The following is a 22,171-nucleotide window of genomic DNA, read 5'->3' as shown; positions in this document are numbered from 1 at the left end:
AAATAGGCGGCATATTTGTTTCCTTGGGAAAACTGTAGAATGAAATCATGCCCAGAGACCTCCTCTTTAAATTATGTGACCAATAATTGGGAAAAAAGTACAGAGCAATATATTAATAAAAGTGAAGTTCTGGATGGGTTAAAACCCATCACTGCTCACAAATTTGCAGAGGATTTAGTGAATATTTTTCAGCTCTCAAAACGAGGTGTATAGAAGTATATATTTTCAAACTATAAACCCATGTAATGTCAAGATTTCAAAATGAAATTTTCAGGTGTTCTGAAGTGTTCTTGACACTTCAAATTGAAAAGGACCAAATTGCCTGCAAACAGAATCACATATTTCACTACTATGCAATATGAAATCTGAACTATGTTCATTTCAGCAAGCAGTTAAGATCTGCAACAGTGGGGTTTATATTTTCACCATCAAAGAAAGCCAAGTGACCTGTTTGCAGTTTGGATTTCTGAGTATAAGTCAGGTTGGTCTGCTTAATTCAAGACAGTAAGTCCACAGGCTTTTATTTGATGAAAATAGCTTCTCAAGCTGGGATTGGTTCTACTGATTTCTTTCCCATTTTTTCTTTTTTTGTTTTAGTTCAGGTATTCAAAGCCAAGAGTCTATTATCACCCACTCTTCTCCCAACCACTGCCCAGTTTACCATTAAGGAAAAACTTTTGTGTATGTTTCCTGCATTACTGTGACTGTTTTACCAGATCTTGATTGACAGCAAGAAAAAACATGTGCAGCCTCTAAGGGTCATTATTAAACATTGGTTCAAACCTCCAGAAACCTGGAAAAATTAAACTGCACGCTCCAGTGCTCAGAGATTTGATTTCCATTCCCCAACACCCTCTCAAATGATGAATCATGTGGCTTAAAAACACACACTTTGTAAAAGGAAGAAAAGATAAGAAAGTCATGACGATAGAAAGTAGCCAGTCCTTTCCCGAAGTGCAAGGATAACTGTGCAAACTGCCAACTTTAAACTCTCAGGCAGGCAATTGCAGGACAGCCGGCTGCTTCCCACCCTATTTCCGAAACCTTGGGTTGAAAGGGCCTCTCTGGGCACAGCTTTAACACAGAAAATGGTATTTCTCTTCCACATTGCTAAGAATGGATGCTGTGCTGAGCCCTGCTCAGGGGCAAGGGGGAGAAGTCCCACCTTCTTCCCACAGGTTTCCCTCTCTGTCAGCCCCTGCCTCAGCTCTTGGGAAGAGCAGAAGTTGGAGCAGTAGGTCAGGTGTAAATTGCAGACTGCTAAAGGTATTAGTCTTGTAGTCATGCTTTGTTCTGTTCTTGCAAAATCTCAGAACAGCATCGGTGTCCTATTGCAGGACAAGTGCTCCTGGATCCTCACATGGGGCAAACAAAGTTTGGTGGGATGAGGCTGGCTGGCAACCAAGAAGGGACTGGGGGCTATGGGAGGAAAAGAAGAGACCCTTTGTTGAAGGGAAAATACTGTATGGCATTTGTAGAGATACTTTCACCTCCCTCTTTAAAACCAACTCTACAAAACACAACTGTTCTTTCTACTCTGTCTACTCGCTGAAGAGGTGAAGGACCAGTAGAAGAGTAAAGTAGGAAAGGAAAACCAGCACAGACCTCTGAACAGCCACCCTGGGCTTGTGCTGTCACTGGGAGAGGTGCTTTATCTTAGCTGGGCAGCTGTACTGCCTTGGGGTCATGGGGAGTTTTGCCATCAGTTTCCCAAGAAGCAGGACTGCACTTTGAGTCCTTGCTGAATGTCTTGGCATGTTTTATCCGTGATGGCAACCAGATGGGGGCCATGCTTCCCTTCCTACATCTCATCCCATGAACACACCTCATTCCTGGATGACTATGGTAGGCTCCCAGCAAGGCGCTGTAGCCAAAACTGAGCTGAATGCGAAGAATAAGGAAGGCCTAACGAGGCTGTAGAGCCACCGTAGTCAGTTATGATCTGAAAAATGACCTCACCAAGCTTTAACTGCATTAGTTGGTTTCAAGCTGGATCAATTCCCTAATCCAGTACAGGAACAAGTGGGAGGCAAAAAAGCCCCACGCAGTGGTAGCTGGGGTTGATGCTGGGCAGAAGCCTTTCTTTAACACAGCTTGAGAAGAAACCCTTGTCCAGTCCTGTTCACGGCTTTGCTGCTGCGAGGGAGTGAGAACTAACTAAAGAAATGGCAAAAGCTTTTGTGGTGTATGTGCTGCTGCTACAGTGGGTGTGCTCACCAAGAAAGTTAACACAATTGCTTTTATGTTTTGCTTAGTTCACTGGAAAATTGCTTTTGATCTGGAACCTGTAATTTGTGAGAAGCTTTTATCTCTGATCTTGTCACAGGTATAAGAATTACGTGTGTGGGAAGTCAGTAGGTTGGAAACTTGTCTTGGATTTCCTTTCTTTGCCTCTTGCTGTTTTGGTTTGAAAAGAACTTTCGGTTCTTCTTTCAGTGTGTTTGCCGGTAGCCAAATTTTAAAAATAAACAAAGTTAGATGTACTATAAAATCAGAGCCTTCTTTTGTTTGTTTTCAATAAAAGAAAAATCCAAATATAATGATCTTACTTGGAAATCAAGACTCCATCTTAACAGCTCCTTGAGTTAAATTAGAGTCCATCTCAGAAAAGGGCTGAAGATACTGTACTGATTGCTTTTCTTTACTTTTTTAGAAAGGGGCTGTTTGCTGGCATGAAGCTGAAGAAGAAGAAAAAAGGCGAGAAAGGGCTGACTATTGCAAACAAAGATGCACTGGGTAAGGCCTCATAAATGAATATTGCAACTGGAAGAGCAGGTGGGGGATTATATTATATCTAATTTCATGTGAACTCATTTGAATTGTGTCTTAGGGCTTAGTATTGATAAAACGGGCAATAAATCCTTGGCACTCCCAAGTAAACAGAGAGTTAATTCTTTTTTGTATTAACTGTTTCATTAAGTCTGCATTCAGACTCTGTGAGTTTGGACTGCTGTATGTGGTAGAGTAAAACAAAAATGTCAGCATGACTCTTACCATAGAGAGACGACACATTTTTGAAAGTTTTTTTTTCTGCTCTAGAGATAGATAATTCATTACAGGTATGTAATTCCTCCAGATCTGTTGCTTCTAGAAACCATAAGAACAAAGCCTGAGTAGGCTCTGATGGCTGGATGGGCTGGCTTGGTAAAGTTGGGAGCTTTACTTAGTAGCATTTCTCCTCTTAAGTGTATGGCAGGTTTCTTTTTAATTATTTTTTATTTTTAACAGATGTGGGTACATCCATATGACATGCAGGGTCTCCTGTTTCTTTCCCTTAATACACCATTGGTTTCCAAGCTAAGGACACATTCCCTTGCACATCCAACCACTGTAATTTTTTCTCCTATCACCACAGTCCTCCCAAGCATCAAAATCTGTAGTTCAGCCGTGTCTTCACCTTCTATAGCTTTATCTTGCATTCTCATGCCTCAGATTTCATGGAATTTGTAAAACATGGACTACTATGTATTTAGTACAGCCCTTGAATCACAGTGTTGTAATAAACCAGCCATGTGAGTCTGTGCTCACTGTTGGACAGAAACAGGGATACCTATTTTGTGCCATAAGCATTATTTACCTAAAGGGCACACTACTTCTGAAAAGATTCTGCTCTGGTCCTTACAGCAAGGTGTTTAGACTTCTGGACCATCAAACTTCTTACCAATTACAGATATGTTGGAGTTTATCTTATGCCCCATGAAAAATACCATGCTCTACAAGATACAGTATACTGTAGTTTACTTCAGTCTTCCATGTGAGCATTCAGATCTCTGTTTATCTCAAATGACTGAATCATTGAATAGATTGGGGTACTTATGCTGCATCTTCATCTTTTCATTAGTGTCTTTGTTGCTGAAGAATCTGAAGTAGCAAAGAAAACAATCACCAGTTCTCTCTTGTCTTTGTTGGGATTTGGGCTTAGGAGATCTATCGGGGAAGTGTGCAGTAGGGGAATGTTGTCACTCAGTGAACCATCTGCATTTTCTGTCATTGGATCCATACAAGGGAATAATTCCTGCTGGTTGGTTATGCACAACATACATATGGTTATTGAGAAGGGGGAAAGGATAGCAATTCAGATATTCAAGTTACAGGAAAATGGAGCTATAAAGGGAAAGAAGCTTTGGAAAGAGTTTCCATCTCAACAGAAACCACATGGAACTCACAAAAAGTGGCCCAGACAGGATGTCATACTGACACATCTGTCCCCCAGACATGTCATGGGGGGAAGTTTAACGTGCTTTGGCCTCAGAGCAAACAATACAGACTACTACACACCCATAATCAAACAGCATGTTCTAGAGTAAATAGGATATGGAGGGTAGTCATGGGAACTTGGTGCTACAGAAGCAAACCCATAGACAGACGCCTTTGCCTCAAGGGCTGAAAATCAGGCTATGCCTACATGGATGTGAAGGCAAGTTCACCTTCCCTGTGCTCTAGGGAAGTTGGACAAGAGCCAGGGCGGCAGTCAGGGAGCATATATGTTACATGAGGTTGCTAGTGGAGGAACCTTCATTGAGTGGACTCCTGCCTGGCTGCCTTGCAACACAAGCAAAAGTTGTGCCTGCCTGTACCTGACGGGTGATTTGCCTCAGAGTAGGGGCTTGTGGAAGCCAGCTTCAAAGAGGAACATTCACACCTGATGAGGGCTATCCATGCGAATTTTATTGTACAGTGGATGGTCCTTTGCTACCATCACCAGTTTCTAAACACCCCTCAAGTGACCAAAGAGACAAGGAAGCACTGTTACAGCTCTTTGTCTAGTTTTGTAGTGGAGCACAGTGTTGTAGAGTACTTGCAGAAAATGCACTTGGATGTGTTTCCTTTCCTTTGATGTGAGATCATCCATAAGGTCACCTAGGCCCCTGGATATTGCTGGGCAAATCATCTTTACTGTTGCAGCTACCACTTGACAGTTTCTAGACCTGAAATTACACATCCAGAGTCACTGAACATTTCTGGCTTAAAAATGTAATTCTTGGAATGAACTACAGGCACCCGAATTTTAAACTTTCACCTAAAGCGCACAGCTCCCTTCCCAAGGCAAGTGTTGAACACATGTTCAGCAAGAGGGAGAGATCCTGGCAGGACTTCTGTCAAACCACGAGGACAAAGCCGAGCAGCATGGGAAGGGCCAGATGTAGATGTGTACATCTGAGCTAGCTGCTGAGATTTTCTTTATGGTCGGGAAGAAAACCAAGTATTTTTGGAAGCAATTTTTCTCATTTAAATATAACTTTCTACAAGAAAACCCATAAATCATGCTCTTCAACTCTATTTCTCTGTCTTTGATTCTCCAGTTCATCATCTCTGCACAGAGGAAAGGTGAGAAATGATTTCTAAGCTAGGCTCTGCTGCTTTGGTTGCTTGGAAGGGACTGAGGTGTGTCAAACTGTTAAAGACAAACCATGAATGGCAGGCTCACTGCTGCAAATTAATACCTGCAAAACCCAGCAATAATCTGTCCCGCTGTCTTTCTGGCAGATGAGAGGTGGGGCAGTCAGACGTGACTGGTGTACATGTGACTGTTGTGTGTGCACATGGGGTGAAGAGAGCTGCTATAGCTGCAATTTACATGGTATGTGATATTGCACAGGAGGGGAGCTGCTGCTGTAATCAGCGCTGCTCAATACAAACCACTACTGTATCTCTAATTGTGATACCCGAATAAATAAAATATTCAGTTCATGCTGATGAGTTTGTGGCTCTGCTCCAAGTTAGCTTTTTGCAAGCAGAAATCGGAGGTGGGTTTTACTTTCTTGATTGTTTTCTTCATCAGGTGATCATGATGAAAGTGCAAATCTTCACCATGACACTCTCAGAAGACAAGAAGAGGGAGAGGAAGACCTAATGAACAGTGATGCACGGTCCAATGTTTTGGGATCCTCAAGCCCAAAGAGGAAAAGGTATTTCTTGGTGTACCTTACCTAACATCCTCTAAAAAACCTTTACCATCATTCTTGGGAGTGGCATTGCCCCAGGACAATACATCTGCTGACAGAAAATCCATTTGCTGACAGCAGTGATCCCTTCACTCCTGCTCTCCCACATGATAGAGCGGGATGTACTTGTCAGCAAAATATTATCAGCTCAAGACCAATTGTCACCAGGTGCTATTCAGTTCAGGGAGAGATTGAAATGGAGTCTGAGTGCCTCAATTGTGCTAATGAACTCTGCTAATGAAAATGAGTCAAAGGGGCCAGCAATCTCTATAGCTAAGAGTTTGTGTAGTTGTGTGTTTTCCATACAGGGGAGGAATGGAGTCAGGTTTAATAGGATCAACAAATGAAATAATTCTCATGCATGGCAGGTAGCTGCACTGGTCAGTGTGGATGCAAAATATTTCCCTATCACCAAGTATATTAGAAAAATCGGTGGTCTCTGCTGATGAAATCCAGCCTAACAGTTCACAACCAAGCTACCTGCCATAAACAATGCTTGTTTAGTGACACAAAGTCTTTCCGACATGTGTCCAAGTACCAGCTTTTGCCTAGACATTCGTAATTACCTGTTTTGTTATTTAATCAGGGCGAAGCTGGTGACCCGAATTCACGGAGAGGAGCTGAAATCCCAGAACTACCAGGTGAGCAGGGGCTGACTGCCCTTACGTGCCTGTGAAATTCTCGGACAGGCCAGACCTGATCCCAGGAGTGCACGCTGTGTCCTTGTACCCCACAGATTGCCATCACCATCATTGAGGCCAGACAGCTGGTGGGTGAGAACATTGACCCTGTGGTGATGATCGAGATAGGTGATGAGAAGAAGCAAACGACAGTAAAGGAAGGCACAAACGCCCCTTTCTACAATGAGGTAGGTGCTTGCTCCTGAAGAAGACACTTTCTTCAATGGCTCTGGGTAGCCTCCACCACTTGGTAGCTCAAAAGGGGATGAACTAAGTTTGTAGCACTTACATGTCTGAGCAGGGAGATCTGTGCAGGAACTGCTTGAGTTTCAGTCTTGGCCAAGCACCACCAGTAGCTCCCTTGGGTTTAGCTCTGTTTGCTCTTTCTCTTCTCAAATTCGGTCCATCCTGTTCCACACCCCGTCCACTGCATCCTGCCCTAATACAACTGCCTCTGCATTTTTTCAGATGGCCCATTTGGGAGCTTTGTCTTAAATGCCCCCCTTCAGCCTCCCGTTTCTACCATTTCACCATTTCAGCGTTTCCTTGAAATATGTTTGTCCCAGCTGGTAACAAATGAGACCAAAGCAACCCCCAAAACCAACCAGTCCTTTGGGTTTCCTTGTGCCGCCTGTCCCTTTGGGCAGTATCCTGGGATGCAGAGTGAGGGCTGTGGGTATTTGCAAAGGGCAGTGCTGTGCAGCCACACAAGGAGGAGAGTGGAAAACAGGTCTGGGCTACGGCAGACATGAGCCAGGGAGCAAGGAAAGGGATTTTCTATGTCCATCACTGCCTCCTCAGCACCCCTACACCAGGACTTTTTAAAGCAGTAACCCAAAAAGCTAAATGATGCTGCTGAGGGTGCTGGCTACCAGCACAAAGACAATTCTGATCTACTGTTCCCTTTTCCCACAGTACTTTGTGTTTGATTTCGTTGGACCACAGGTGTTCCTGTTTGACAAAATAATCAACATCTCTGTAAGTACTTAGGAAAGCTTTGCACAGTAAGTAAAGGTCAATGGTGTCACTTTGGCTCTAAATGATTCTTCTTAATGTAATTGAAAAGAGAAATAATTTTAGGTACCAAGGGCACTATAAAGTCAGCATGAAATATAGGAAAGAGAAAGGATAGGGAACAGAAAAAGGAGGAAAGGCGGCAGCTGGCAGTGATTTGAAGGAGCATAACCCTAAAGGAAGATTGTGTGTTTTCAGGGACACTCATTGCTGGCTTGGCAACCTGTGAGGTAGAATGAGAAAATTCAGCTCAGTTAAGTGTTTTCAGCATTGTCTCCATCCCTCTAATTTTTAAGCTACCACTTGTTTCAAATGGCCGAGTTGAAACTTCTGGCTTACCTCAGTTCTTCAGGTACAACTGTTTCTACCTAAACTATCCAGGTACCTTACCCTCAGCAGCAGCTCCCAGGCTGCCTGGAAGTGTCAGTGGCTGGTTGCTATTGGCATGGGAGTGGGCTCCGGTTGCTCAGTGCTGCTCCCGCAGCTTGCTGCAAGTCCTGGTGAAGCTATGTGACATCTTAGAACAGCCCTGATGGAAGACACACATGCTCTTGGACTTCTTGCAGTTTGGAAGGCCAAGCCTATGGAGCCATGCTAGTTGTCTTACCAGAGGCTCCTGAGGTTCATCACCACGTTCAGCAAAGCTGCTAAGGAATTAAGGAAGATGTCCTGAGACTGTGGACAGCGCTGTATTTGTGTTACTTAGAAATATCACAAGCTGTGCTGTTCATGAGCTGGTTTTTGCATTTTTAATACCAAAAGTCCCACCACTTGGCCAGAGAAATGAGCACTGAGTTGTTGCCCCAGGAAAGGTGCTTTCCCCCTGAAGTTCTTTGTCCATTTCCAAAATATACACCAGGAAAGGGTCGGTGCTGGTTGTGCTTGACAGAGACACACTCACTGGGGCCTGCTTGCCATCTCATTTACATCTATATCACTTCTCTGATTTCATTAATGTTGTGAGAGGTAAATCAGAATTGAGTCTCTTAGTTTATATGCACATTGAAATATTGCAAAGAAACATTTTAATTCTTCCTCCTCTGGGTGTACTCAGTTCTTATGGCAATTCGGATATTGCACAGAGAGTTACATGGTTTCTGCAGCCTAGTGTGAAACCAGTTATGCCCCATGTGTTTATATTCATCACAATTTATTTAAACCTGCCAGGGTAAGTAATAACAACTGCATCCTCTGAAGACACATCCATCTGATTCCTGCACTGTATAATCCTGGGACCTGGGATGAACCTGTGTGATTCCACTTGGATGCAACTATATCAGTTTCTAAATTGGCACAATATTGGGTTAAGAACAGATTTCAAATGCTTGCTGTATCTGCTGTGGTTGTGTACACCCAGTTTTGGGTGGTGTTGGATGTCACGGCTTATTACCTCCGAACCAAAGGAGACCTTTGTTTGGATTACTTTTGCTTATGCTCACTGGGAAGAGAGATAATGATACTCTTTAACCAGCCTTTTTCTAACAGGTTATGCACAATAAACTGATTGGGAGTGTGCTGATAGGCTCCTTTAAAGTAGATCTGGGGACAGTCTATAGTCAGCCAGGTAAGTCGTGCATTTTCTGCCCTTTTTGGCTATTAAATGAGATGTGAGGCAGGGAAGGAGAGGAGAGGGAGGTGTGCTGCTATTTCACTTAGATGCTTGTGGTTTATGCCAAGGGATAAACTTAACAAGGTTTTTGGAAAGATTGTTTTTCCATTTGGATACCAGCCACATTTTTGGAAACAGGTTCAACACTGGAAACACCTTGAGAATCTGCCCATTGGTGGGAAGCACTTACAAAGAACAGCTTTTCTTCAGGGGTAGAGAGGGCAGCTCAATGCTCTACAAAACCTAACTCCACTCATTGGTAGCAGAGCATCCAAAACTGTGCAGCGTGTGTTGGGGTAGAAGGGATGGAGGGAGGGAGAGTGGGATGGAGCGTGGAAGGAATGATGAGGAGAGCATGAGACGAGAGGAGGAGCAGCCCATAATGGGAGAGAAAAGAAGGAGATGACAAAGATGTGATCATGGGTCCACTTGACCTGCCATCTTCAGAGCTGTCCAGTGCTTTTGGAAATCTAAAGCTAAGAAAAGATCACTTGTCTCTTTTTTGGTCTGTTTTTACAGCCATCCACAAAACATGTATCTTTCTTCTATAGTTATTGAAGGACCTAGTCTTTTCTCAGTCTTTAAGAATGAATGTATTTAGGCCACTTCCTATAGATGTCACCCAGTTATGGCAGAAGTGTAGAGTCATTCAAGCCCCATGCTGCCTTCAGGGTTTCTGCAAGAGTCAGAAGAGAGTATTGGCCTGACTGGAGTGAGCAGCCTACGTCCGTACTCAGACTGCGTTAGTCTCTGAAGTCTGTCCTGTATCTTCTGCTCACACTTCTACAGGAGGGTGGTGTCTGAGGGGTGATCCTGAGCTCATATCCCTGGTATATTCTGGTCTCTCCCTCCCACTCCCTTACACACCCAAGGTGATGGCCAAGGACTTTACGTAAAGTTTTAGGGGGGTTGCTGAAGCAGGACTGCAGCAAGGGCTGTTGTGGGTGAATTGTCTTGTGCATTTTCCCACTGGAAAGATGGAGCCAAACCTGCTTCTGGCTGCTGCTTCTTCCTCTGATAGCTGCCCAGCCTCCTTTCTCAGCTGGCTGCCGGTGTTATGCCTTGCCATTGCTCTCAGCAAGGGTTTTGCCGCTGGAGAGTTCTGAGATCTTCAGACAGTTCTCATCAAAAAGTTGGTTTTCCCTCATAAAGCCTCAGCCTTAATTCAGGTTGTCCTGGTTTCAGCTGGGATAGAGTTAATTTTCTTAGTAGCTGGGGCAGTGCTTTGTTGCTGTGTTTTGGATTAGGTGTGAAAACAATGTTGGTAGGACACCGATGTTGTTAGTTGTTGCTGGGTGATGTTTATACCAAGTCAAGGACTTCTTAGTTTCTTGGGCCCTGCCAGAAAGAGGGCTGGAGGGGCACAGGAAACTGGGAGGGGACACAGCCAGGACAGCTGACCTGAACTAGCCAAAGATGTACCATGGGACATCATGCTTGGTGTATAAACTGGGGGGGGGGAGGGTTGGCAGGGGCTGCCGATCATTGCTCAGGGACTGGCTGGGCATCAGTCATCAGGTGGTGAGCAACTGTATTGTGCATCACTTGTTTTCTTTTCTCCCTTCCCTTTGGATTTCATTCCTCTCCCCTTCTCCCTTTTTATTGTAACTATTTTTGTTCTTTTGGTTTTATTTTATTTCAGTGGTTAAATTGTTCTTATCTCAGCCCTCAAATTTTACATTCCAATTCTCCTCCCCATCTCTCTGGGTGAGGGGGAAGTGTGCGAGCAGCTCTGTGGTACTTAATTACCAGCTGGGGTTAAAACATGACTGTCATGTGAAAGGGTGTGCGTGTGTGGGGTGTGTGTGTTATCCTCTCAACCCCAGGTGTTTGATCTGTCTGTTGGCACCCCAGGAAAGCCCAGACCCTTGTGCCGGGCCAGTCTGTCAGCATCCCGTTACAGGGACCCTTTGCTGAACAGTCCCGCTGGATCGGAGGGCGATTCAACTGCCTTGTTCAGGGAAACACGCCAACAGCATGAGGGGGACCCCTCAGCTGGTCTTCCCACTTAATTTGGATGTGTTACCCACTGCTGGCAACTGCTAGTGCCCACAAAGGACCAACACCAACAATTTACGGAATCGCACTCTTTATTAGTATGACATCATGACAAATTAAGGTTTGTGATTGCCGATGATAGGGACTGCCTGCAAAAACAAGCTTGAAATGATATGCAACTAAATTACATACAACTAAATTATAATCACTAATAACAGCTGTTGTGAGTTAGTTATTTAGCATGCATAAGTCAACGCATCCCTATGGGGGAGAAGACAGGTTCAGCCTGTCGACTGATCCCAGAAGTTACGATGGAGTCTTCCCTCACTTCTCCCCTCATCTGTCCACTTTTTATACTTCATAGTACATTGCATATTCATTCATCATACACAGGATTGGTTACAAGTTTCTCGCTTCCAATGCAAATTAGTACTCATCTTCAGATAGGGCTACTGAAGTTCTCTACTAACTATGCATGCTCCTCAAGTGGGGTTTTGCCCTCTTTCAGGGGGACTATTTGAGTTGGAGGTCATGATCTCCCACTACCACAATTATCTTTGTCTTATTTTCAACTAATTTTCTGATGATGTCAGTGGATTGCAACACCTTATCATCCTGTTTCTTCTCATAGCCAGAACTTCCCTCACTTGAAGGCTTCTTTCTGTGTAACTTAGATAACGGTGTTCTTTTCACTGTCTGTTCTTTGTTTCTCATCCTCCCCAAGGGCGACTACCTTGATTAGAAGTCCCTTCATAACAACTTTAGAGAGTGATTCAGCTTGACCTAGCTTTGTGAACACTGAATCAGAGTTGGGCAATCCAGGAGTTTAGATGATAATTCCCCCGCTTTGGATTTATTTCAGTCCAGGACTAGTCCATTTCCATCACATTTAGGTGGAGCTTGAGTGACTCTAGTCATACATATTGTTTTTACTAACTGGTATCGTGTGCCCAGTGAGGTGTAGAAGTACCTTGGAAGCAGATAACTTTGAGATGGAGTGTGCATTAGTATTATGAGATTATTTCATCTGAGGAAAGTAATTGTACCACGGTAGTTGGCTCAGCCACAGGTATCTCATGGATTCTTCATGCAACAACTGGTATGCAGCTTATCAGCTGTATGGTGCTATCGAGTTCCCATTCCTGCAGGGAGCACAACAGAGCATGGTCGCAGTGTTTTCGCTCTGCTCCATTCTCCGTCACTCCTACCAGCATGTGCTGAGCTGGCAGGATGTGTGGCTTAGGGAGCTGTGGTGATGTAGATTCTGTGCATACCACCCATCCTGAAGGTGATACCTGGATTTTAGCCTAAAAAAGCTTTCTGTAATACTGCACTTGTTAGGACCCAAATTTCTCTGATTTCCCCCCCTGAAGGTGATTTTCCCACAATGACACAGGTGCTGAAATCTCACCTGACCTTCCACTGGTCTTTAGTCCCTGATCTCAGTAACCTTTGATGAAGATGAGCTTGTTCCTGATGAGCTCTAGATCCGTTCTTTTTGGTCACACAACATTTTGGACCCTCCAGATGTGCCCGGTAAAAAAGTGTGCTTCAGCATGACCCTCCTGAAAGCAGGCAGGTTGTTTGCAGTGCCCTTTCTGAGAGTGGAAAGGAGAATTATTTACATTTTTTGCATCTACTGTTTGGATATTTAAGTTTGTCCTTCTTACAGGTCATCAGTTTTGTGACAAGTGGGCGCTTCTCACAGACCCTGCTGACATTAGGACGGGAGCCAAGGGATACCTGAAGTGTGACATCAGTGTGACTGGGAAAGGTGATGCAATACAAGCTGCACAGAAAACAGCTGATACTGAGGAGCAGATTGAAAAGTACTGCAATAGTTTCTTTTTTACTGCTTTCTTCTTTACCAAGTACCTCAAGGGGGTCCTCTGTGCTCCTTTCAGTCCTTTCCTTGCTAACTTAGGGTTAATAGCAGGGTGGCATTGTACACCTGGCTGTTCTGATGTGCTCAAAGAGAGCTTTTACAATCTCCTCAATTAAATTGAAGGGCATGTTAGGGTCACTTCTCTGCAGCTGATGGAGTTGACCATGCATTGTGGCTAAGTGCCAGATTACCCCTGACAGAAGGTTCATTGGTCTAAAACCAGCTAAATATTTCTGAAGAGCAGTGCAATATGAATTAAAAATATGAGGAAAAGCTATTCCTTCTCCTCTATCAGATGTGTGTGTATGGATATTTTCCATACCCTTAGATAAACTCAAGTGCATTAGCATTCTCCTTCAAGGTGGTAAAGTATGCTGCCAGCATACTTCAAATTTTACAAGATCAATGTTTCTGGTCAATACTGACATACTGGACCAAGTCCATGGAGAGTCACCAAGATGATGGAGGGCTGGAGCACATGGTCTACAGGGAAAGGAGTGTGTGTATGTGTGTGTGAGGTGGTTTCTTGGGCCTTAAGAAGAGCAAGTAAAGGGGTATCCTACATGAAAGCATTGGAACAGGCTGCCCAGGGAGGTGGTGGAATTATCATCCTTGGAAGTGTTTAACAAGAACATACATGTGGTGCTTAAAGGCATGGTTTAGTGATGGACTTGGCTGTCCTGGGTTAATGGTTGGACTTGATGGTCTCAAAGGTCTTTGCCAACCTAAACGATTCTATGATTTTCTCATGGTAACCAGAAATTTTTTTGGTTTAGATGCAGAAGCAAATTCTTACACCTTTTTTTGTCTTGTCAGGGTGCAAGCTAACTAGAGATGACAATTTTGTTGGAAAAAATACTACTTCATTGTTTGAGTTTTCAGTTTTAAGGAAATGGCTTCTTTTTGTCTTTCAGGAACCTATTGATCCCCAAAGGCTTTCCATCTGAAAGACCATGGGCCAGGTTTTATGTGAGAATTTACAAAGCAGAAGGACTTCCAAAGATGAACTCTAGTATCATGGCCAATGTCACCAAAGCTTTCGTAGGTGACAGTAAGGACCTTGTGGATCCCTATGTGGTGGTCATGTTTGCAGGTCAAATGGTAATTGGGATCCTCTTGATTACAAATGTAGGCCTTCTTTCCTATTAGCTGTGCTGCAGGCATGTGATTATGCTTATGTCCTTTATAGTTACATAAATTAAGTAAAAAGCGTATTTCTGTAATCTGAAAGAAAATTTTCAGTTCTTAAATTATGCAGGAACAAAGTGATGGAAACACTTAATGCCAGCTGATCTAATATCAGCCTCACAGCAGTAGGTTAGAGTCAGGCAGCAGGAGGGGAAGGAGAATTCTGTAGATCTGTTATTAAAACATCAAGTTACAAGACAGTGAACTACCCAGTGTGGTATTAATTAAGTGCTATGTTCTGGTCTTCCTAGAGTGAAAAAGGGAAGCAGGGATGAAATCAGTGAAGATGGGTCAGTCTGGATTGTAGGGCTGTGTTTTGACTTCTGAATTACTCTGCTGTGATTCAGGACTTCTGTAGCTTTTCTGTGGGTAGCAGAAGTGTTTGAGTAGACTGTCTCAGTGTTGCCTGTCTTCATTGCTCCCAGAGCTCCTTCAACATCAAACATGGTGCTACAGAGACCTGCCGAGAGGGACCTTCTGACTTTGGTGCAAGAGGAGTACAGAGGAATTCCAGGGACCTGGTCCTCTGGGGTACACCTGTGAAGCACCGTGTCAGCGAGTTTGTCTTGATTATTGGTGTAAATAGGGAAAGAATCAAACTGGAAATGATTTTAAGCCAGCAATGCTTTCTGTGTGCAAGGAAGCCTTAGGGAGAACTCCAGCAAGTAATTTACAGATGTTTCAGGCATGAGAATGAGTGCCTCAGTGCTGATTTTGTGTTTTGCTGTGAATCCAAACTGCAAAGTATTACATCCCAAACCAGTATGGGTTAAAACGGTCGGATGCATGCAGCTGCTGCAGGTTTAATAGAGGGCTGAAGGAGACATGAGAATGGATCAGTGATGTGAGTTTACATGCTGGTGTATAAAACATGGGTTTAGAGGTATCGTCAGTGTGTTCCCTGACTCTGTTCTCCCCACCAATGTGAAAGTAGAAGGCCTCCCACAGCCTGTGGCTGCACAGACTGTGATAATGGCCCTACTGTCTCCTGCAGGCTAGGAGGCATGGCTCCAGTCTCTACATCCCTAGCACACAGGCATATGCCCAGAATGTGAGCTGCAGCAATCATATTTTATACTAGATAAATTGCCTCATTTAAGGTAGTTTCATTGGTACATGCTGTCTGGCAGCTGTAATGAATTTCACGTTTTATGAGACAAATTGCGCTGCATTACCACTACCCGGGTATTTCAAAAGCCATTTGAAGATGTGCAGTTTGTAACAGAAATGCCAGAGCCTGGCTTCCTAGTTATGTTTTGTGCATAAGGGCCCTGAAGAACTAGATCTTATTCCAGGCTCTGCCGCGTGGAGGTGAGAATTCTTTAGCCATAATGTGGTCTTTTATTAGATATGGAGGGGAAAATAAACAAGCTGATAGAAAAGCCCAAGTACTTTCAAGACAGCAATTTGTGCTTTAAAAATGTCCGGAGAGATGTTGCCAAGTGCAATTTGTGCTACACTCATTGCTATTCTCCAGAGTCTGACCCCTCTGGGGTTAAATTTGCTGGACTTTCATTTCAGGGTCGAACGACAGTGCAAAAGAGCTGTGCAGATCCAGTATGGCACGAACAGATTATTTTCAAGGAAATGTTCCCTCCACTCTGTCGAAGAGTCAAAATCCAGGTCTGGGATGAAGGCAGCATGAATGATGTGGCTTTAGCTACCCACTTCATTGACTTGAAGAAAATATCAGATGAACAAGACGGTGACAAAGGTAAAGGGGAAAATGTCTGCTCTAGAATATGCCCTTAAGGTAAAATCTGTTTGCTTGGTATCTGGGCACTGGCTAATCCCATTTTAGGAATGCCCAGAGCTCAAGTGAACATCCATATAGTTTTTGTTGGTTCTGAGAGACCTTTTCTTGCTTAATTTGAAGCTACATTACATTGTGCTTGGTGCATGGAGGTCTGCCACTGCTTGTCTTGTTACAGAGCTGCTACATAACTTGGTACCTTCTTTGTGACTGGCAATAGTCTGCTCTAGTCCATTAGGGATGACTGATATAAGCTTATAGTTTGTGCAAGTTTCAGTTGGGTGATGAAAGCACAAAGTGCAAATCATGGACAGAGTAGGGTTGTGGTTTTGATCTACCCAGTAAGAGCAAGGCGTTTAGGTAAGGCTCAGCTGGGTGCTATCGCATCCCAAGGAGGTATGATGGACTAGTGTGTTTGTCCTCACTTATGTGAGGTAAAGCTCGCTACCTGGAGTCTTTTTACTGATGCTTGAGTCTACATGTGTAGCCTTATTGACGTTCTGCGATCTACATGTGGAACATGGTCAGTTATCACCGCTCAGCAAAGGCATAGTAACTCCTTAAACTTGGCAATTCAAATGTGTATCTGAGTCCTTGATCAGAAAATAAAAGATAAACCATGTAAACTGAGTAGTGACATGGGCTTGGGAACAGTTTGAACTGGGTGAAAAAGCCTCCGTTCCTCTCCTACCATGTCCCAGCCCCCAGTCTGTGGGAGAAAGTTCTTTTTTTCAAGAGGTGCAACAGACCTCATGTCCCAGCACGTGTGGTATGAACACCTTCTGAGAAAGAGCTCCACACCAGCAGAGTCCCTGGCTGGGTATTGGCAGAGGCTCTTTGGTGCCAAAGAATTGCTCTGAAAATAATGCTGAATATGAGGTATCCCAGCCTGCACAGAAATGAGTCCTGTCTGGCTTTTGGTTGCAAGAGGCAAGATTTCTTGGAGCAGACAGTAAGGAAAGCATGCTAACACCTAGCAGAAATGCCACAAAAGGTGCTTTATCTCCAGGGTTTTTGCCTACCTTTGGGCCTGCCTGGATCAATCTCTATGGTTCACCCAGGAACCACAGCCTCATGGATGACCACCAGGAGCTTAATGAAGGTTTTGGAGAAGGGGTCTCCTTCAGGGGGCGTCTCTTCATTGAGATTGCTGTGGAGATACTTTCAGGAGGAGCCCGTGAGTCGAAGTTTTCAAGTATTATCAAGGACATCAAATTGCCATCTAAAGACTTCAAAGCACCCAAAGGAAAAGACAAAACTGAGAAAACAGGAGAGGATCGAAAGTCACCTTCTTTTTCAGATAAGATGAACTCAACTGAAGTGGAAGTGGAGCCATTCGATGTGCCTTCAGAGGTCAGTATGATATTAAGAGATTGATTGACATATGTCCTTAAACCTCCAAGGATGGCACTGATATGTGTATTTGGGTTCAGGCCATGTAATACTGCTTTTATGTGCTCCCTACAGCTTCTTGCATGCCTCCATAGTCTTGGGACTTTCCCTTAATAATGCAGCAAAAATGGAGCATTAATGTGTACCTGTAACTCATAAAAACATCGCAAGTAGGACTTGGTTTCCATAAAACTTAGTCTCCTGTCCTGTTGTCCCTTCTGCACTAGCTGCATCCATGTGTTCCTGGTAGAAACTTACATGTTGTCATATCTGCTAAATACAAATCTGATAAAGAATTGACAGAAAGCCAATCGCAGCAGCTGTTAATTATAAATTCTAATTTCCTGCAGTCATTTGACAAAATCGGTAGTGGTCAGTTTTGTCAGTTGAAGTCAGTAGGGAATACCTGACACGGAATTTGTGCAAGTGCAGAGAGATGCATCCCAGCCTGTTTTACTCTCCTCCTTTAACCCTAGATTTTCAACATAGTTTTAGATTGCTAGTCTCTTTACGAGAAGGGCTGCAGATCATGTGCTCAGTCTCAGCTGGCATTAACTGGTGTTACTTTCCTAACTCCACCTGTTGTACTGGGTTACATTATAGGCAGATCTGTGCTATGATGCTCTGAGAAGGTCATGCAGTTGTGGCAGGACATGTGGGCTCAGGTGCTGAGCCACACTTAAGCTTTAATTCCCTGCTCCATCACATCACTGTCCGGAAGCAAAAGCACATTGGTACATGTATATGCAAGCTCTATTTATTTTTTTTTTTTTTACCCAATAAATAGAATCCTATAATCATTTAGATTGGAAAAGACCTTTGAGAGTCCAACTGTCAACCCAGGACTGCCAAGTCCACCACTAAACCACGTCCCTAAGCACCATGTGTGCATGTTTTTCAAACATCTCCAGGGATGGTGCTTGACCACCCTTTCAATGAAGAAATTTTTCCTAAATCCAATCTAAACTTCCCCTGGTGCAACTTGAGGCCATTTTGTCATGTCCTGTCGCTTGTTCCCTGGGAGAAGAGACCGATCCCCCCCTGCCTACAGCCCCCTGTCAAGGAGCTGCAGAGAGCGACAAGGTCCCCTCTCAGCCTCCTTTTCTTCAGGCTGAACACCCCCAGCTCCCTCAGCCGCTCCCCATCAGACTTGTGCCCCAGCCCCTTCCCCAGCCCCGTTGCCCGTCTCTGGACACGCTCCAGCCCCTCCGTTTCCCCCCCTGCAGTGAGGGGCCCAGCACTGAACACAGGGTTCGTTTCCTTTATTATATCTGATTCTTAGTGTTTTGACTCCACCTCTACACGTAAATAGGGGAGAGGAAATTGTCCTTTGGTCTTGAAGCCCAGCCCTGAGAAGTGCTCTTCCCTGGCCTGTGCCCTGGCATTGCCAGCATGAGTGCTAGCTGGAGCAGATCAAGGAGTATGTTAGCGGAGAAATGGCAAGCCAGTTGGGCAAACCTGTGCACTGGTCTTGCTTTACCTACTCATATAGTTGTAAATTGCCTCTGTCCCTCGGTTCGTCTCTGAAGATTGTAATCAAGGTGATATGAGAAGAAATTTATTTCTATAATATAGATTATCCTTTATATGGCAGAAATCCATTATTGTGAGGGGCTCAAACACTATGGTCTTAGGTGCTAGCTAAATACTCCAAGGTGCTAGCTAAATACTCCAAGTAGAGGAACAAGTCCCTTTGTACACCAATAAATATTAATAGTAGTAAAAAGGATTTATTTCTGGCTACTCTGCCTCAGTTTTAAATACAGAATGAATAAAAGGCAACAGCATAATACAGTGATGCTTAATATTCTTTTGTTTTTGACATTCAGCAATATTTCATGCTACAGAAGACACAGTAATTGTATTACAGCTCTCTGAAAGGAAAAGCAGGAACTGGGGACATTACAAATAAGGCAAAAAATGTCTCATAGGGCCTCTGAGGCAACAGAGGCAAATTGCCCAGCCCCACCGCACAACTTTTTTGACCTATTCTGGCAGCAAGATGATGTAAAACATATGCAATTTGCTTTCTTTATAATGAGAGATAGATGTTTGTGTCATAGTTTCTGAGCCTCAGCTTTATTAGACACCCTATGCTCTGGGTTCATGCTGAAAATAATCAAGATGCAAGGAAGCCAAAGTTACTCCAGAGCTGCAATCTGTTTGTGGTGTTATCTTTGATGTGTGATGCTGCTAATCCTTTCACCTAAACCTATGCCCTTCTACTGTCTATAGCAGATGTTTTTCAAAATTAAGAGATCATGGGCTGTGTCAAAAGCTGTTTCTGCTTTGCAAAGTCAGGGAAACAAATATTCATATACAGCTGATGTTTTATTCAGTGCCTCACTCGGTTGCAAAATAAGCTAGTGGTGATCTTGCCTAATGGGCTTCAGCACACTGGTGCCCATACTGTGAAATGAGTAGGGTTTGCATTGGAGAGATTGTGGCAGTCAGGGTGTAAATCTGGGGAAAACTCAAAACTTAAAACATATCACCTTTGAGCTTAGCCTTGGTTTGAGGCTAGTGATACCAGGGAAGGCAAAGAGTGGAGGAATGTGCTCCCCTTGGCCCCTTAGATCCCACCTTTGGCTCTATGGTTTAAAACACAGCAGGATAAAAAAAAAAAAAGGGAGGACTGCTTGGTTTCAGTAGGCTTTGGCATAGGGCTGCCATCTAAAATGTGGATACCAGAAATCTCTCTGTCTTACTGGTGTCACTGGGAGCTGAGTGTCAAAGTCTTGACTTTGGGCAAGGTCAGAGTCTTGGCAGTACAAACACATGGGCAGTAGGTCAAGGTCATCCTGGGGAAAGCAGAGCTGGGTGAGCATTCCCCTGCCTGGATGCAGTATGGTGGCAGCATTTACTATTGCAATGCGAAGGAAGACTACGGCCACACTCACTGATAAATGACATATTCGGATGGTGATAGTTTGTTACTGCTGCGCTAAAAGAGTGCCCTTAAACTGCCCTTGAACGGCCATAGATGTATAATTTGAATGATGGTACAAGAGTATGTGAAGGTGCTGAAACCATTTAGCAGCGACCACTGGTGAGGCAGAGTATGAAGTGAGGGGTAATGACTTTTATGTAACCAGTTCTGATATAAACTAGACAATATTGACAAGGCCAAAGCACATAGGCTTATCTCTTTTTCCAGTCATACCTATTTCTCAGAGAAGACGTATTACTTCCTACAAATTGTGCCTCGCCAACCACTTCAGACCAATAGGTTTACGACAGTAACACTGCTGCTAAAGGCTTATAAAGACTCCTCTGTGCTGCAAAAAAAGAGTAGAAGGTAAAATAAATGTGATTTTCCTGCTTCTTTCTTCTCCAATAGATCTATGAAGAGAAATTTCAGGAATTTCTCCTCTTTGGGACATTTTTTGAAGCCACGATGATTGATAGGAAGGTTGGAGACAAGCCAATAACCTTTGAGGTTTCCATTGGTAAGTGTGTTAAGCTCTTCTCCAAAGGAGAGAGGGAATCTCAGGAGCAAGTGAAGGCTCTGTGTTACTGACGGCTGTGTCTCAGGGCTCAGGAGTCAGCTTCAGAGTCGGGCTTACATTTGAATTAAACCCTGATCATAATTTCACTGGATAGTAGTCAAACTAGGCATACTGATCTGTCTCTAGTCCCAGATACCCAGTGTTAATACAAATCCTCTCACCCACTATATAGAGCAAGTTACCCCATATTCAGCCTCCTAATCTCTTGGCAAACAAAACTCAAGTAATTTACTTTAGGTTAGAGTTCATTCTGTAGTGTCCACTGCAATTAGTCCCTGGCTGTGAGGGACCCCCTTTGCACAGAAGATCCATGTGGACCATCTTGGCCAACCCTGCTGAGCTGCATGTGAGTCTGTGAGTGGGGCATGGGGGTGATGTAGAGCCAAGCCTCAAAATGCATGCAGCAGCTTGTCCTCTAAGATCTCTCTGGTAAGGCTTGTCCTCTTTCTGAGTAAAGCAGGACTGTACTATGCGAGTGATACCCTCATGGAGGAGCTGAATTGTCCCCAAGAGCAGACTAAAGAGAAAATGAAGACACTTTCATGAACATTGAGTGGGTATTTTCAAAAGCAGAACACATTTCCCTTGAGAGAAGCTTGAATTTGTCTCATTTCCCATATAGAAGTTTGCTTATGTCTGTACAAACCCCACTTCGAATCCGAGTGCACAGTAGCACCCTGGCACTTCCCATCTTTGTGCTTGTGTACCTTAGTGTGCTCAGCTGTAAGGCTATGTGTGCAGGGAGAGATGTCTGTGACAAACAAGACAATCAATGAGTGATATAGATTCCTGCTGAAACTTAGCAGGAAGCTAAGCTGAGAATGACAAGAAGCTCGTTTGTATAGTTAGGCAAGAAATTATACTGATTCTTGTCAGAATTAATACTAAAGATAAATCTGGCTCTGAATTCTGGACCTGAACATCTACCAGCTACCTGTGCAGTTGAAATTTGGATCCGAATTTGGCAAATGGCCATTATTTACATGAAAAGCTGGACCAAAAGTCCAGATCAAGATGTATGGGGTGATTCTTCTCCAGCAGGGAATGGTTTCTGCCTGTCTGTAATAAAATCTGTAATTACCCATCTGATGGATGCACCTCTTTCCCAGTGCTGATAATTGCCCTTTAAGGCAAAATCCTATGAGAGAAGATGGCTGTATTGTTAGCAGAGTTGTCTGGTGTTAGGCTTGAAGCTGGG

The 22,171-nt window shown here is 43.8% G+C and overlaps 1 protein-coding gene across 1 annotated transcript in view; it reads left to right on the top strand.

The window, feature by feature from the left end:
* Positions 1 to 1,842: 1,842 nt before the first annotated feature.
* FER1L6 (fer-1 like family member 6) overlaps positions 1,843 to 22,171 on the top strand; it is a 73,020-nt gene continuing 52,691 nt past the window's right edge. The window contains exons 1-12 of the mRNA XM_056330414.1: positions 1,843 to 1,916; positions 2,654 to 2,736; positions 5,783 to 5,909; positions 6,532 to 6,586; positions 6,682 to 6,813; positions 7,541 to 7,603; positions 9,125 to 9,203; positions 12,919 to 13,075; positions 14,046 to 14,232; positions 15,841 to 16,033; positions 17,082 to 17,425; positions 20,805 to 20,913. Coding sequence (XP_056186389.1) covers positions 1,843 to 1,916; positions 2,654 to 2,736; positions 5,783 to 5,909; positions 6,532 to 6,586; positions 6,682 to 6,813; positions 7,541 to 7,603; positions 9,125 to 9,203; positions 12,919 to 13,075; positions 14,046 to 14,232; positions 15,841 to 16,033; positions 17,082 to 17,425; positions 20,805 to 20,913 — 1,603 coding nt within the window. The remainder of the gene's footprint in view (positions 1,917 to 2,653; positions 2,737 to 5,782; positions 5,910 to 6,531; positions 6,587 to 6,681; positions 6,814 to 7,540; positions 7,604 to 9,124; positions 9,204 to 12,918; positions 13,076 to 14,045; positions 14,233 to 15,840; positions 16,034 to 17,081; positions 17,426 to 20,804; positions 20,914 to 22,171) is intronic.

Source organism: Falco biarmicus, chromosome 3 (assembly GCF_023638135.1).
Source record: "Falco biarmicus isolate bFalBia1 chromosome 3, bFalBia1.pri, whole genome shotgun sequence".
Classification (NCBI taxonomy): domain Eukaryota; kingdom Metazoa; phylum Chordata; class Aves; order Falconiformes; family Falconidae; genus Falco; species Falco biarmicus.
This window is presented reverse-complemented; position numbering and strand designations above follow the sequence as displayed.